The sequence below is a fragment of the Triticum urartu genome, chromosome 7A (assembly GCF_056163025.1).
Source record: "Triticum urartu cultivar PI428250 chromosome 7A, HENAU_Tu73, whole genome shotgun sequence".
In the NCBI taxonomy this organism is placed as follows: domain Eukaryota; kingdom Viridiplantae; phylum Streptophyta; class Magnoliopsida; order Poales; family Poaceae; genus Triticum; species Triticum urartu.
In genome coordinates this window covers 650873435-650889129 of record NC_141879.1, presented here as the reverse complement: position 1 = coordinate 650889129, position 15695 = coordinate 650873435, and the positions used below count along the sequence as shown (strand labels likewise).

General features: G+C 45.4%; 1 protein-coding gene across 1 annotated transcript; it reads right to left on the bottom strand.

Annotated features, from left to right (window-relative positions):
• Positions 1-13086: 13086 nt before the first annotated feature.
• On the bottom strand, positions 13087-14693 carry LOC147961055 (uncharacterized). Its single transcript, XM_087533660.1, has one exon. The coding sequence runs from the start codon at positions 14683-14685 to the stop codon at positions 13087-13089; it is 1599 nt and encodes a 532-aa protein (XP_087389786.1). The 5' UTR covers positions 14686-14693.
• Between the last annotated feature and the right edge of the window lie 1002 nt (positions 14694-15695).

Sequence of the window (15695 nt, the reverse complement as noted above, 5' to 3'; positions counted from 1 at the left end):
GGATCCGGTGACGGCGGCGACTGGGAGCTCGGCTCCGGCGAACGAGGTCACGGGGCGGCGCCGGAGAAGGACAGGGGTGGCGTTTCCGGCCGGGACGGCATGAACCCCGATGGCGGTGAGGTGGAGGCGCCGACGCGGGCCGCGGTTGGTGGGCGAGGCGGCGCGGGCCATGGTTGGTGGGCGAGGCGACGCGGGGCGGAGCGAGGCGCCGGAGCGGGCGGCGCTCGCCGGCGAGGCGCAGCAGTGGGCGGCGGCGCTGCGCGCGGCGGCGAAGGGCGGCGACGGCGGGCGGGAGCCGGTCGGCGCGGGATCCGGGCCCGGGCGGGCCGGATCTGGGTTTCGAGGGCCCGCGACGGGAGGTGCGTTGACCAGAAAGGACATGTCCGGCGCAGAGGAAGACACGTTCGGCGGCGCGAGGGGAAAAGTTAGGGTTTCGTCTGCGCGAAAATTTGGAGGGGATCACATATGTATAGGTAGAGGGAGCTAGGAGAGTCCAAATGAGGACCGGTTTTCGGCCACGTGATCGTGATCGAACGACCGAGAGGATGGATGGGGTTTGGATGGGTTATTGGGCCACTTTCGAGGCGTGTTGGGCTGCAACACACATGAGGCCTTTACGGTTCCCCGGTTAACCGTTGGAGTATCAAACGAACTCCAAATGGCACGAAACTTGACAGGCGGGCTACCGGTAGTATACCAAGGCCGCTTGTAAAATCTCGGTCCATTCCGAGAATGTATAGCACCCGCTCATGAAATGAGACAAAAGGGGGCGCCGGAGGACATAGGAGCGCCGGATTGCAAAACGGACAATGGGGAAAATGCTCGAATGCGGGAGACGAGCATGTATGCAAATGCGATGCACATGATGACATGATATGAAATGCATGACACACAAACAAATGACAAGGCAACAACAGCGAATAACTGGTAGGCACCTGGCGCAACGGTCTCAGGGCGTTACAGGGGGGAACATACGGGAAAATATCCCCGGTGTTTCGCGTTTTCGGAAAGATGAATCGGAGGGGGAAAGTTGCGTGTTCGGTATGCTAGGGATGTGTGGTGGACAAACGGGCTACGTATCCGGATTTATCTCGTCGTTTTGAGCAACTTTCATGTACAAAGTCTTTCCATCCGAGCTACGGTTTATTTTATATTAATTTTAAAAGATTTAAATCATTTTTAGGATTTATTTAATTATTTTAGATCAACATTATCCAGAATAGTGTTTGCTGACGTTAGCATGACGTCAGCAGTCAACGAGTGTGTTGACTGGTCAAACTGACGTGTGGGGGCCACATGTCATAGGCTGTTTAATTAGCAGGTTAATTAAACATAGTTAATTAGCTTAGTTAATCAAAATTAATCAAGTTAATTAATTCTTTAATTAATTAATATTAATATTATTATTTTAAAATTCTTTTTATTTTCTTTTTTTATACGTCCTGGGAGGGCCCCACTAGTCATAGGGCCATGGGGTTTAGTGGGCGTCGGGTGCAGCGGGCAAACGGGCTCCTGGAGCGGCACAACCCGGCTGGCCTCCCGCCCAGGTCGACGGGGGAGGGAAGGGCACCGGGGCGCCGACAGCTGCGGCGAGCTGCGCTGGGCAGGAGGCAGCATGGGAGGTGGAGCGGCCCGAGTAGAGGAGGGGGACACTCGCGGGGAAGCAGGGGGCAACGGAGGAAAGGGGTGCCGGCAGCAGGGTGAGCGGCGTGGGTGTGTTTGCGAGGCCGCCGGGCGCGGCCAGTGCAACCGCCGTGCGTGCGGGCGTCTATGAGGGGCGGCGACTAGGCGAAGTCCGCGGCGCAGAGTGGCGAAGGGTGGTGGCTGCAGAGGTGGGCGCGGGAGCGGCGACGCGGCAGTGGAGCTCGGGCCTGCGGCGGGCACGGGGTGGCAGGCTCCAGCCGGGCTGAGCGAGGCCGCGACTGGGGGAGGGGCGGCCACGCGCAGGCAGGTGGCTGGCGGCAGCGGGCAGGCGCTGGGCTGCGGGGGCGCGCACGCGCGTGGTCAGCAGGGCGCGGCGAGCGCGAGGTCGGCGCGGCAGTAGTAGCCGCCGCTGCAGCCGCAACAGCAGCGCAGTGCGTGAGCCGCGGCATCGTGCGCGCGCGCGACGAGGTTAACAACAACAGCGGGGCAGAGTCGGCGCGTCGCGTGGTGATACGTCTCCAACGTATCTATAATTTTGATTGTTCCATGCTATTATATTATCTGTTTTGGATGTTTATGGGCTTTATTAAACACTTTTATATTATTTTTGGGACTAACCTATTAACCCAGAGCCCAGTGCCAGTTTCTATTTTTCCCTTGTTTCAGTGTTTCGCAGAAAAGGAATATCAAATGGAGTCCAAACGGAATGAAACCTTCGAAAAAGTTATTTTTGGAAACAAAGCAATACAGGAGACTTGGAGTACACATCAGGGGATCAACGAGGAAGCCACGAGGCAGGGCGCACAATAGATCAGGAGTTCCGCCTCCAGAAGCCTCCGTAGCCACCGAAAACCAATCTAGACCCGTTCCGACACCCTGCCGGAGGGGGAATCCCACTCCGGTGGCCATCTTCATCATCCCGGTGCTCTCCATGACAAGGAGGGAGTAGGTCTCCCTCGGGGCTGAGGGTATGTACAAGTAGCTATGTGTTTGATCTCTCTCTCTCTCTCTCTCTATCTCTCTCTCTCTCTCGTGTTCTTGAGGTGGTACGATCTTGATGTATCGCGAGCTTTGCTATTATAGTTTGATCTTATGATGTTTTCTCCCCCCTCTACTCTCTTGTAATGGATTGAGTTTTCCCTTTGAATGTATCTTATCGGATTGAGTCTTTAAGGATTTGAGAACACTTGATGTATGTCTTGCGTGGAATACCTGTGGTGACAACGGGGTATTCTATGACCACTTGATGTATGTTTTGGTGATCAACTTGCGGGTTCCGCCCATGAACCTATGCATAGGGGTTGGCACACGTTTTCGTCTTGACTCTCCAGTAGAAACTTTGGGGCACTATTTTAGGTTCTTTTTGTTGGTTGAATAGATGAATCTGATATTGTGTGATGCATATCGTATAATCATACCCACGGATACTTGAGGTGACATTGGAGTATCTAGGTGACATTAGGGTTTTGGTTGATTTGTGTCTTATGGTGTTATTCTAGTACAAACTCTAGGGCTGTTTGTGACACTTATAGGAATAGCCCAACGGATTGATTGGAAAGAATAACTTTCAGGTGGTTTCGTACCCTACCATAATCTCTTCGTTTGTTCTCCGCTATTAGTTACTCTTTGTTGCATGTTGAGGGATAGTTGTGTGATCCAATTATGTTATTATTGTTGAGAGGACTTGCACTAGTGAAAGTATGAACCCTAGGCCTTGTTTCCTAGCATTGCAATACCGTTTACGCTCACTTTTATCATTAGTTAATTTGCTGTTTTTATATTTTCAGATTACAAAAACCTTTATCTACCATCCATATACCACTTGTATCACCATCTGTTCGCCGAACTAGTGCACCTATACAATTTACCATTGTATTGGGTGTGTTGGGGACACAAGCGACTCTTTGTTATTTGGTTGCAGGGTTGCTTGAGAGAGACCATCTTCATCCTATGCCTCTTACAGATTGATAAACCTTAGGTCATCCACTTGAGGGAAATTTGTTACTGTCCTACAAACCTCTGCACTTGGAGGCCCAACAACGTCTACAAGAAGAAGGTTGTGTAGTAGACATCAAGCTCTTTTCTGGCGCCGTTGCCGGGGAGGCTAGCGCTTGAAGGTATATCTTTAGATCTTGCAATCGAGTCTTTTACTTTCTTCTTTTATCACTAGTTTAGTCTATAATATAAAACTACAAAAAAATGGAATTGAGTTTGTCTCATACGCTTCAAATTTTTAATATCTTTCGTGAGTATGATGGAAAGGAAAATTGTGCCAAGGTGTTAGAAGAAGAATGCATTAGAATGTTTGGCACTAAATATTTGAATGATGAGCATGATTGCAATGTTGTTAGTATGAATTCCTTGAATATCTATGATGCTAATGATATGCAAAGCCACAAGCTTGGGGAAGCTATGTTTGATGAAGATGATATTGTTTGTCCCCCAAGTTTTGATGAGCAAATTTATTATGATGAAAGCATGCCTCCTGTCTATGATGATTACTGTGATGACACGTATGCTTTAAAGAACAATGATAACCATGAAACTTGTCATCTTGATCTTAATTTTCAATCACATGATAGTTATTTTGTTGAGTTTGCTCCCACTATTATTCATGAGAAAAAAATTTCTTATGTGGAGAGTAATAAAAATTCTATGCTTGTAGATCATGAAAAGAATGTTTTGGGTGCTGGTTATATTGTTGAATTCATTCATTATGCTACTGAAAATTATTATGGGGGAGGAACATATGCGTGTAGGACTTGCAATAATATCAAGTTTCCTCTCTATGTGTTGAAAATCTTGAAGTTATGCTTGTTTTGCCTCCCTATGCTAGTTGATTATTGCTCCCATAAATTGTTTGCTCACAAAATCCCTATGCATAGGAAGTGGGTTAGACTTAAATGTGCTAGTCATATTCTTCATGATGCTCTCTTTATGTTACAATTCTTATCTTCTATATGAGCATCATTGAAATCATCATGCCTAGCTAGGGGCATTAAACGATAGCGCTTGTTGGGAGGCAACCCAACTTTATTTTTGTTCCTTGCTTTTTTTTCCTGTTTAGTAATAAATTAATCATCTAGACCCTGTTTAGATGTCGTTTTATGTGTTTAATTAGTATTTGTGCCAAGTAGAATCTTTGAGAAGACTTGGGGAAAATATTTTTGATCTTGCTGTAAAAAACAGAAACTTTAGCGCTCACGAGAATTGCTGCCATTTTTATTTGGAAAGTGCTATTTAGTTAATTATTTTTGCAGATGATTAATAGATAAATTCCTCACGTCCAGAAATTTATTTTAGAATTTTTGGGGTTCCAGAACTTGCGTTAGCTACAGATTACTACAGACTGTTCTGTTTTTGACAGATTCTGTTTTTTGTGTGTTGTTTGCTTATTTTGATGAATCTATGGCTAGTAAAATAGTTTATAAACCATACAGAAGTTGGAATACAGTAGGTTTCACACCAATATAAATCAAGAATGAGTTCATTACAGTACCTTGAAGTGGTGTTTTGTTTTCTTTCGCTAACGGAGCTCATGAGATTTTCTATTTTGAGTTTTGTGTTGTGAAGTTTTCAAGTTTTGCGTAAAGATTGATGGATTATGGAATAAGGAGTGGCAAGAGCCTAAGCTTGGGGATGCCCAAGGTACTCCAAGTTAATATTCAAGGACAACCAAGAGCCTAAGCTTTGGGATGCCCCGGAAGGCATCCCCTCTTTCGTCTTCGTTTATCGGTAACTTTACTTGGAGCTATATTTTTATTTACCACATGATATGTGTTTTGCTTGGAGCGTCATTTTATTTTCTTTAGTTTTGCTTGCTGTTTGAATAAAGTATCAAGATATGAAATTCTTAAATGTTAGAGAGTCTTCAGATAGTTGCATAATTATTCGACTACTCATTGATCTTCACTTACATCTTTCGGAGTAGTTTGTCATTTGTTCTAGTGCTTCACTTATATCCTTTTAGAGCACGGTGGTGGTTTTATTTTATAGAAATAGATGAACTCTCATGCTTCACTTATATTATTTTGAGAGTCCTAAACAACATGGTAATTTGCTTTGGTTATGAATTTAGTCCTAATATGATGGGCATCCAAGAGGGATATAATAAAAACTGTCATATAAGTGCATTGAATACTAAGAGAAGTTTGATACTTGATGATTGTTTTGAGATATGGAGATAGTGATATCAAAGTTGTGCTAGTTGGGTAGTTTTGAATTTGAGGAATACTTGTGTTGAAGTTTGCAAGTCCTGTAGCATGCACGTATGGTAAACGTTGTGTAACAAATTTGAAACGTGAGGTGTTATTTGATTGTCTTCCTTATGAGTGGCGGTCGGGGACGAGCGATGGCCTTTTCCTACAAATCTATCCCCCTAGGAGCATGCGCGTAATACTTGGTTTTTGATGACTTGTAAATTTTTGCAATAAGTATGTGAGTTCTTTATGACTAATGTTGAGTCCATGGATTATACGCACTCTTACCCTTCCATCATTGCTAGCCTCTTCGGTACCGTGCATTGCCCCTTCTCACATTGAGAGTTGGTGCAAACTTCACCGGTGCATCCAAACCCCGTGATACGATACGCTCTTTCACACATAAACCTCCTTATATCTTCCTCATAACAGCCACCATACCTACCTATTATGGCATTTCCATAGCCATTCCGAGATATATTGCCATGCAACTTTCCACCGTTCCGTTTATTATGACACGCATCATCATTGTCATATTGCTTTGCATGATCATGTAGTTGACATCGTATTTGTGGCAAAGCCACCGTTCATAATTTTTCATACATGTCACTCTTGATTCATCGCAATCCCGGTACACCGCTGGAGGCATTCATATAGAGTCATATCTTGTTCTAAGTATCGAGTTGTAATTCTTGAGTTGTAAGTAAATAGAAGTGTGATGATCATCATTCATAGAGCATTGTCCCCCCCCCAAAAAAAAGAAGGGTTAATTTTATAAATGCCACTCCAATTATGGCGATTCTGAGAAATGCCACCGTAATTTCCAAACTTTGAAAAATGCCATTTCATGCCATTTCCGGTGGCATTTTTCGAAGTCTGCAGTGGTGTTCTTCAAAGATTGCAAAATTTACAGTGGCATTTTTCAAAGTTTGGAAATTGCAATGGCATTTTTATGAATCGCCATAATTGGAGTGGCATTTATCTAATTAACCCAAAAAAGAAGGCCAAAAAAGTGGGGGGCAAATAAAAAAGAAAGGCCAAATAAAAAAGGAAAGGCCAAATAAAAAATAAAATGAAATAAAAATAAAAGGGACAATGCTACTATCCTTTTTCCACACTTGTGCTTAAAAGTAGCACCATGATCTTTATGATAGAGAGTCTCTTGTTTTGTCACTTTCATATACTAGTGGGAATTTTTCATTATAGAACTTGGCTTGTATATTCCAACAATGGGCCTCCTCAAGTGCCCTAGGTCTTCGTGAGAAAGCAAGTTGGATGCACACCCACTTTGTTTCTTTTGTTGAGCTTTCATACATTTATAGCTTTAGTGCATCCGTTGCATGGCAGTCCCTACTCCTTGCATTGACATCAATTGATGGGCATCTCCCTAGACCATTGATTAGCCGCATCGATGTGAGACTTTCTCCTTTTTGTCTTCTCCACATAACCCTCTCATTATATTCTATTCCACCCATAGTGCTATATCCATGGCTCACGCTCATGTATTGCATGAAAGTTGAAAAAAGTTTGAGATTACTAAAGTATGAAACAATTGCTTGGCTTGTCATCGGGGTTGTGCATGATGAGAGCATTCTTGTGTGACGAAAATGGAACATGACCAAGCTATATGATTTTGTAGGGATGAACTTTCTTTCGCCATGTTATTTTTAGAAGACATGATTGCTTAGTTAGTATGCTTGAAGTATTATTATTTTTATGTCAATATTAAACTTTTGTCTTGAATCTTATGGATCTGAATATTCTTGCTACAATAAAGAGAAATACATGAGAAATATGTTAGGTAGCATTCCACATCAAAAATTCTGTTTTTATCATTTACCTACTCGAGGACGAGCAATAATTAAGCTTGGGGATGCTGATACGTCTCGAACGTATCTATAATTTTTAATTGTTCCATGCTATTATATTATCTGTTTTGGATGTTTATGGGCTTTAATAAACACTTTTATATTATTTTTGGGACTAACCTATTAACCTAGAGCCAAGTGCCAGTTTCTGTTTTCCCTTATTTCAGTGTTCCGCAGAAAAGGAATATCAAATGGAGTCCAAACGGAATGAAACCTTAGGAAAAGTTATTTTTGGAAAGAAAGCAGTACAGGAGACTTGGAGTGCACGTCAGGGGATCAACGAGGAAGCCACGAGGCAGAGGGGCGCGCCCACCCCCCGGGCGTGCCCTCCACCCTCGTGGGCCCCTCGTGGCTCCCCTGATGTATTTCTTCCGCCTATATATATCCATATACCCTAAAACTATTGGAGAGCACAATAGATCGGGAGTTCCGCCGCCAGAAGCCTATGTAGCCACCGAAAACCAATCTAGACCCATTCTGGCACCCTGCCGGAGGGGGAATCCCTCTCCGGTGGCCATCTTCATCATCCCAGTGCTCTCCATGACGAGGAGGGAGTAGTTCTCGCTCGGGGCGGAGGGTATGTACCAGTAGCTATGTGTTTGATCTCTCTCTCTCTCTCGTGTTCTTGAGGTGGTACGATCTTGATGTATCGCGAGCTTTGCTATTATAGTTGGATCTTATGATGTTTTCCCCCCCTCTACTCTCTTGTAATGGAATGAGTTTTCCCTTTGAAGTTATCTTATTGGATTGAGTCTTTAAGGATTTGAGAACACTTGATGTATGTCTTGCGTGGAATACCTGTGGTGACAATGGGGTATTCTTTTATCCACTTGATGTATGTTTTGGTGATCAACTTGCGGGTTCCGCCCATGAACCTATGAATAGGGGTTGGCACACGTTTTCGTCTTGACTCTCCGGTAGAAACTTTGGGGCGCTCTTTGAGGTTCTTTCTGTTGGTTGAATAGATGAATCTGAGATTGTGTGATGCATATCGTATAATCATACCCACGGATACTTGAGGTGACATTGGAGTATCTAGGTGACATTTGGGTTTGGGTTGATTTGTGTCTTAAGGCGTTATTCTAGTACGAACTCTAGGCCTGTTTGTGACACTTATAGAATAGCCCAACGGATTGATTGGAAAGAATAACTTTGAGGTGGTTTCGTACCCTACCATAATCTCTTCGTTTGTTCTCTGCTATTAGTGACTTTGGAGTGACTCTTTGTTGCATGTTGAGGGATAGTTATGTGATCCAATTATGTTATTATTGTTGAGAGGACTTGCACTAGTGAAAGTATGAACCCTAGGCCTTGTTTCCTAGCATTGCAATACCGTTTACGCTCACTTTTATCATTAGTTACCTTGTTGTTTTTATATTTTCAGATTACAAAAACCTTTATGTACCATCCATATACCACTTGTATCACCATCTCTTCGCCGAACTAGTGCACCTATACAATTTACCATTGTATTTGGTGTGTTGGGGACACAAGCGACTCTTTGTTATTTGGTTGCAGGGTTGCTTGAGAGAGACCATCTTCATCCTACGCCTCCTACGGATTGATAAACTTTAGGTCATCCACTTGAGGGAAATTTGCTACTGTCCTACAAATCTCTGCACTTGGAGGCCCAACAACGTCTACAAGAAGAAGGTTGTGTAGTAGACATGACGTGGCTTGCGGCCGCGACCGAGGCGGGGCTGGCGGTGCAGGTGAGGAGGGGTAACAACGCGGCAAGCACGACCATCAGGAGCGTGGGGACCGAGGGAAGAGAGGAGAGGAGGGGCTCGCTGCTCACCCCCGTTGCAGGGGATCTGGGGTGGCTAGGCTCGGGGTCGGCTAATGAGGAGGAGTCCGAGGACGCGGCAACGCAGGGGAGGAGCGGCGATGGCGTCCGGCGTGGTCGTCCCGATCGGTGGCGACGGTCGGTCCGGTCGATGTTGCTCGAGGAGGCCAGCGAGGTAGGGGCGACGGTGTCGGGGCGATGACGGGCGGCGACGTCCCTGGGTGGCGGCGTGTTCAGATCGGGGGGAGAGGGGGAAGCGCCAGGGAGAGTGGGGGATCGGGGGGGAGTGGGTGTAGTGGGGGTGTGTGGGTGGACCGATCTAGGTCACGTTGGGAGTGGGGGGTTATGGGGGCGCCGACTGGGCCGGCCTGGCTTGCCCAGTGGCCAGCTGGGCCGTGGCCCAGTGGGTGGGGGGAGGTTGTTTTATTTTTATTTTTTATTTATTTATTCTTTTCTGTTTTATTTTAGTTTCTGATATTTTAGTTTTCAATATTTTAGTTTCTTTAAAATACCAAGTTAGCACCTAAATTAGTATCATCAAAATAGGCCACTGCCAAATCTAGTTTGGACCCAAAATAAATCAGTTTAATACTTCTATACTTTCAAAAGCAATTAAATTATTATTTTAGCCACTGTTTTTAATTAGTTTAGGGCATTTAAACACTTTGTAAAAGGTTGGTTCCACCACCAAAACTAGTTAGGGATTATTTACCACACGATGAACATTTTAGTTTTAATATTTGAAAACTTTTATTGTTTGCTTGATTTTAAATTTGAATTTGAATCGGTTTCGAACTAACGCGAGATTAGCAACAGTAATCGAAGTGACATGGCATCATTAGCAGAGGGTTGTTGTAGCTTAATTATCCGTGCGTCACATGGCATCTATCCGAGATGGTCTACATTTGTGAAGACTATCTCAAACGTTGTGCCAGGAGGCAAGAAGTCCCACTTTGCCAAGGTGCAGGAGGCTTGCAGGAAGGATGTCGAGCGGGCTTTTGGTGTGCTCCAATCTCGATTTGCTGTTGTACGCTACCCTGCTCAGACCTGATCGAAAGATCAAATGTGGAAGATCATGACTTGCTGTGTCATCTTGCACAACATGATCATCGAGAGCGAGCAGGAAGAGCCAGTGTTTGACACTGAACCATACTACAGGCAGGGTCTTCTAGCCGAAGTTGATCACCAGCTACTGGCAAACTGGACTGACTACCTCAGTATGCGTGAGGAGATCCGAGACCCAAAGGTGCATCATCAACTGCAGCAGGATCTGGTGGAGCACCTATGGAGGCTCAAGGGCGACGCTGGGCTGGACGTGTGATGAAATATGAGTTTTTATTTGTTGAACTATATAATTTGTATTGAACTATTTGTTGTTGCACTATTTTGTTGAACTATTTGATTTTCTGTGATGAACTATATGATAAAAAAATATTTATGTTCATAATTGAATGCAGAGCCACCACGAACCACGTCGAATATGGGCCGATTCTCGTCCATATGGGGCCTTTATTCCCTGAAAGTGGGCCGAAAACTGGGCCAATCTCAACGCCTGGGGGCGATCTGGGGCGACGACTAGACACCCAACCGCCCAGCGCCGATTGCATCGTCGGCTCGCCCCCAGGGAGCGATTTTTATGCCTTCTAGGGGCCAACGGCTGGAGATGCTCTTATGTTGTCCAACGTTGCCTGGCTAGGTGTTGTGACTAAGGAGTTTGTCATGGTGATACCGGAATAAGGAAACGAGTAAAGAGTAGAAACCGGTAACGAGCATCAATAATGATGCTTTTTTTTCTTCTTCACCTATCCCTGGTCATAGTGTTGTGTGGCCTTTGCTATTTGCTGGGATGATCCTTTGCTTGTGTGCATTGGTCTTGGTTATGTGCATCCTAGTTATGCACAAGCCAAGTGTGCGCTTACTGTTTTTATCCCCTCGATGCTTCATAATAAATTAATAAAGTACACCCTTATCTAAAAAAATGCACTTGCATGTACATAATTTTTTGTGTATCATTTACAAAGTCCTGCTGATCATTTGTATTCCATTTACTCGCTTGGAATGTTTGGATAGAGTAATGCATAATTATTATTCTGAAGTCTTTTTATGGAAATCATATCTATAAAAATAGTAAAAAGTTTCCTTTCAAGCTCATTGCAGTCTGCAAGAGAAATGATCAAAGAATAGAGGCCTTGGTTTCACGGGAATCTTCCGTGTGACAGAGTGTTTGTTTAGACTAGTAAGCATGGACAAGGAACGCACGTCCCGGCAATCCATTCATTTTTAAGTCCACCTTTATTTGATTAGTTTCATTTTCTATAGTTTTTGTTTGTGTACACATGTTTAAATTGAAACAACTAAAGAAATAAAAATGGAAATACGATATCTGCTATTCCTGATTTTTTTTGGAAATGCGATACGTGTAATGCATGGGGATTATCTAGGATGATAAGTAAAACATTTTGGCAACTATCCTTGGAACAATGACTTAATTATTTCAACTACATTGTTTGACTGTACAAAAAAATGAAGAGATTATTGGAACAGTGCACAAAAGGGCATTTTTAGATACATTGTATCAAACAAAGAGTCTTAGTTTGGCAAAACAAAAATTCAGAAACTAACACTTGATACTAGCATCCATTAGTTGTCATAACATCTCATCACTTTTAATAATTAACCTTCGGGAACTCTTTGTGTCAAGAGAACTATACAACAGGACTGAAAAGGAATTGTAGGTTCAGACCAAATAATTACTAGCCTTGAACCGTAGGTTCAGACCAAATAACCAAATAACTGACACGCAACTATCAGTGAAATTAATTACAATATACGCAACAATATAAACATATTTTAGATGCAAAACAACTACAAACGGAACTTATTTTCACTGCCTAGATTAACCAAAAATTGGGGGATTTCACAACAGCTGACCGTAGTATCAAATACCACATACCATCTCACGTAGTAATATATGTTTGCTCTTTAATCCACGTGTTAGATCGCCGGCCGGAGTACACACGCGAGCACGGTGGAGACAGATGAGAGAGGGAGGAAGACCAACACACAAGATTTTGCGAGGCGCAACTGCCGTCCTCTTTTCTTGTTTTTCTTCTCTTATTCTTTCCGATAGCACGCACAACCAAACGTGGCCGATTACAATGCAAAGCCTCCGCACGATCCTTTTTACCCGCGCCATCCCACGGAGAATTGTTCGGGAGCTGACCAAACTAGCTACGACTTGATCTATACCTGTAGGTGCACATACGACGTGACAGGTCCTAGTTATTTGCTACATGTGAAACTAATTAAGCAGAAAGCCAATGCATGCACGCTACAAACACATGCACGTACCTATACTGAACTAATGCATAGGGTTGAAGTATAATCCAATATCTGACAGACCTTGTAACAAGATTAGCACCAACAATCACCTCCCTAATCTTGTTACTCCATTTATTTCTTTGCGTACCGAGCACCCTCATGCCGGCTCGACGTTTGCGCCGCCACGAGCAAAACCTCTGCTTTTTGCTGCTGTCGTTGTAGCTGAACCGAATACGTCTGCCGCTTTCTTCAGATTCAGCACATAGAGTCAATTCTTGGTTTTCCTTGCTCTGGCTAGCAGCTTCCCGGAGCGATCAAATACACTCATGAACCCACGGCGTTGCACTGATTTGCACCCTTCCTCATCTAGCTGCCCAAGACTCAGTATACTGCTTGTGAGCTTGGACACAAAATACACATTATGAAGAAGTATTTGCTGCCCGCTTACACTCTGGAGGAACACTGTGCCTTTGCCAAGAATTTTCACCACTGAATCATCACCAAACTTTACACTTCCCTTTATGGACTCATCCAGCAAAACAAAATTTTCTCGACTGCCGGTCATGTGGTTACTAGCACCACTATTCAAATACCAAGTGCTGTTCTTACGATTCACATCACTAGAGCCCAGTTTTGGCTTCACATTCTTTTCATGCAGAAAAATCCTCTCTACTTGATCTACTACAGGATGCACCTCCACTTTGCATAACTGGGATATTGATGATACTAGCTCTTGGGCTTTACCTTGTTTTGCAGAAGAATGAACCCTCCCTTGGTCCGGCGCTGGACACTCCAAGCCAGTATGAGTCACTGTTGTTGCGGCCGGGGTTGTTGCCGCCGGCGTCGTCGCAAACATTACTGGGCCAGCTTGCACGGCAATTGCCATTGCCTTCTTCACCATAACATGCAGCAAGGCATTCTCTTCACGGAGCAGACGCTGTGATTCTTGCATCTCAGCCTTCTCTTTTTTTGCTCGCTGAACATCCTCCTTGTCAGCATGCACGGACTCCAGGAGCAACATATACTTGTCATCAGCACTTGCAACCGCTACATCCTTTGCATCTGTCCTGTACTCGTGGGACACAGCATACAACTTCGCATTGGCTTCGCCCAGCTCACCGCGTAACTGCTCAGCCTCGGCCCTGGCCGCTTCCAACTCGGCCTCGATGGCCAAGGGGCGAAGCACCTCCTTCACCTCCATATCTTCTGGTTGGACGACGTCCGTGACCTGCTCCTCCGCCCCCGGTGCAAGTTCACATGCCACCGCCATCAGCAGCCCCGGTTTGTAGTCAACGTCGGCAGCTGTAAGAAGCGCTTTCTCCTTCTTCAACGCCTCACACTCGGAGTTGAAATAGCCTTTCTCCCCGCACTCAAAGCAGATAATCTTCGACTTGTCGAACTTGCCACGGGTCTTTTTCTTGTCGCCACGCCCGTCGCCATTCTTGCTGCCGCTACTGGAACCCTCTTCTTTCTTCTTTTTCTCCTGGACCAGTGCCTCCAACTGCGCACGGGAGACCAGAATCAACTTCTCGCCGTCGTCGCCGCGGTCTTGGCGCCGTCCGGACTGGTTCTCCTCGAACGCTCGCAGCCGCCCAATGGCCTCAACGACAGACATCTTCTTGACGTCGCCCCATTGCTCGATTGTCCCGATTATCGGCAGGAAGCGATCCGGGACCGCCGCAAACAGCCGCTTGACAACGGCGTGCTCCTGCAAGTTCTCGCCAAGTGCTTGAATTTCTCCAACGAGCGCGGTGAGTCGGCGCCTGAACGCGCCAACTTCTTTGCCATCTTCCATGGTCAGCCTCTCGAAGCGTCTTGTCAAGTGGCTGATGCGCGCCTGCACGACACGCTCTTCGCCGATGCGCATATTGCGGATAGCCTCCCACGCCTCCTTTGCCGACTCGTACTCCACGATCGACATCATCATGTCATCGGGAACCGACTGCGAGATAGCAGCCATGGCTCCCTGATCTTTGGCCTCATCGACGTCTTCTCCGGTGATCGCCGACCACACACCCATTGGCTTGAGGTTGATCTTCATCTTCGCCGCCCACAACTGATAATTACCTTCTGTCAGCTGCGGGTATTGGATCGGCACTCCGACGCTCCTCGCCTGCGCGGCCACGACGATCGTCCCATCGCCGGAGCCGCTGGCACCGAGCCTCTTGCTCGGCGGCGTGTACTTTTTGCCGCCACCAGCGTTGCTCTTCTTCGGTGACTGATCCCCCATCGCCACCGCCCCAAACGCCTCCGGCCACAACCTAGCTCTGTATACCAAATGTTAGATCGCCGGCCGGAGTACACACGCGAGCACGGTGGAGACAGATGAGAGAGGAAGGAAGACGAACACACAGGATTTTGCGAGGCGCAACTGCCGTCCTCTTTTCTTGTTTTTCTTCTCTTATTCTTTCCGATAGCACGCACAACCGAACGTGGCCGATTACAATGCAAAGCCTCCGCACGATCCTTTTTACCCGCGCCATCCCACGGAGAATCGTTCGAGAGCTGACGAAACTAGCTACAACTTGATCTATACCTGTAGGTGCACATACGACGTGACAGGTCCTAGTTATTTGCTACATGTGAAACTAATTAAGCAGAAAGCCAATGCATGCACGCTACAAACACATGCACGTACCTATACTGAACTAATGCATAGAGTTGAAGTATAATCCAATATCTGACAGACCTTGTAACAAGATTAGCACCAACACCATGGGTGCTTGTTATCTTTCCTCTTGCGTACACTTTATGGTGTGGCTTTAGGATAATTTATGTTTGCTTTTTTATAAGTAGTAGAGATGTAGAGAAAGTAAGAGTTTGAGTACATTTCATTATCTAAAATGTCAATTTTACCAAAACAACATGTCATGCATA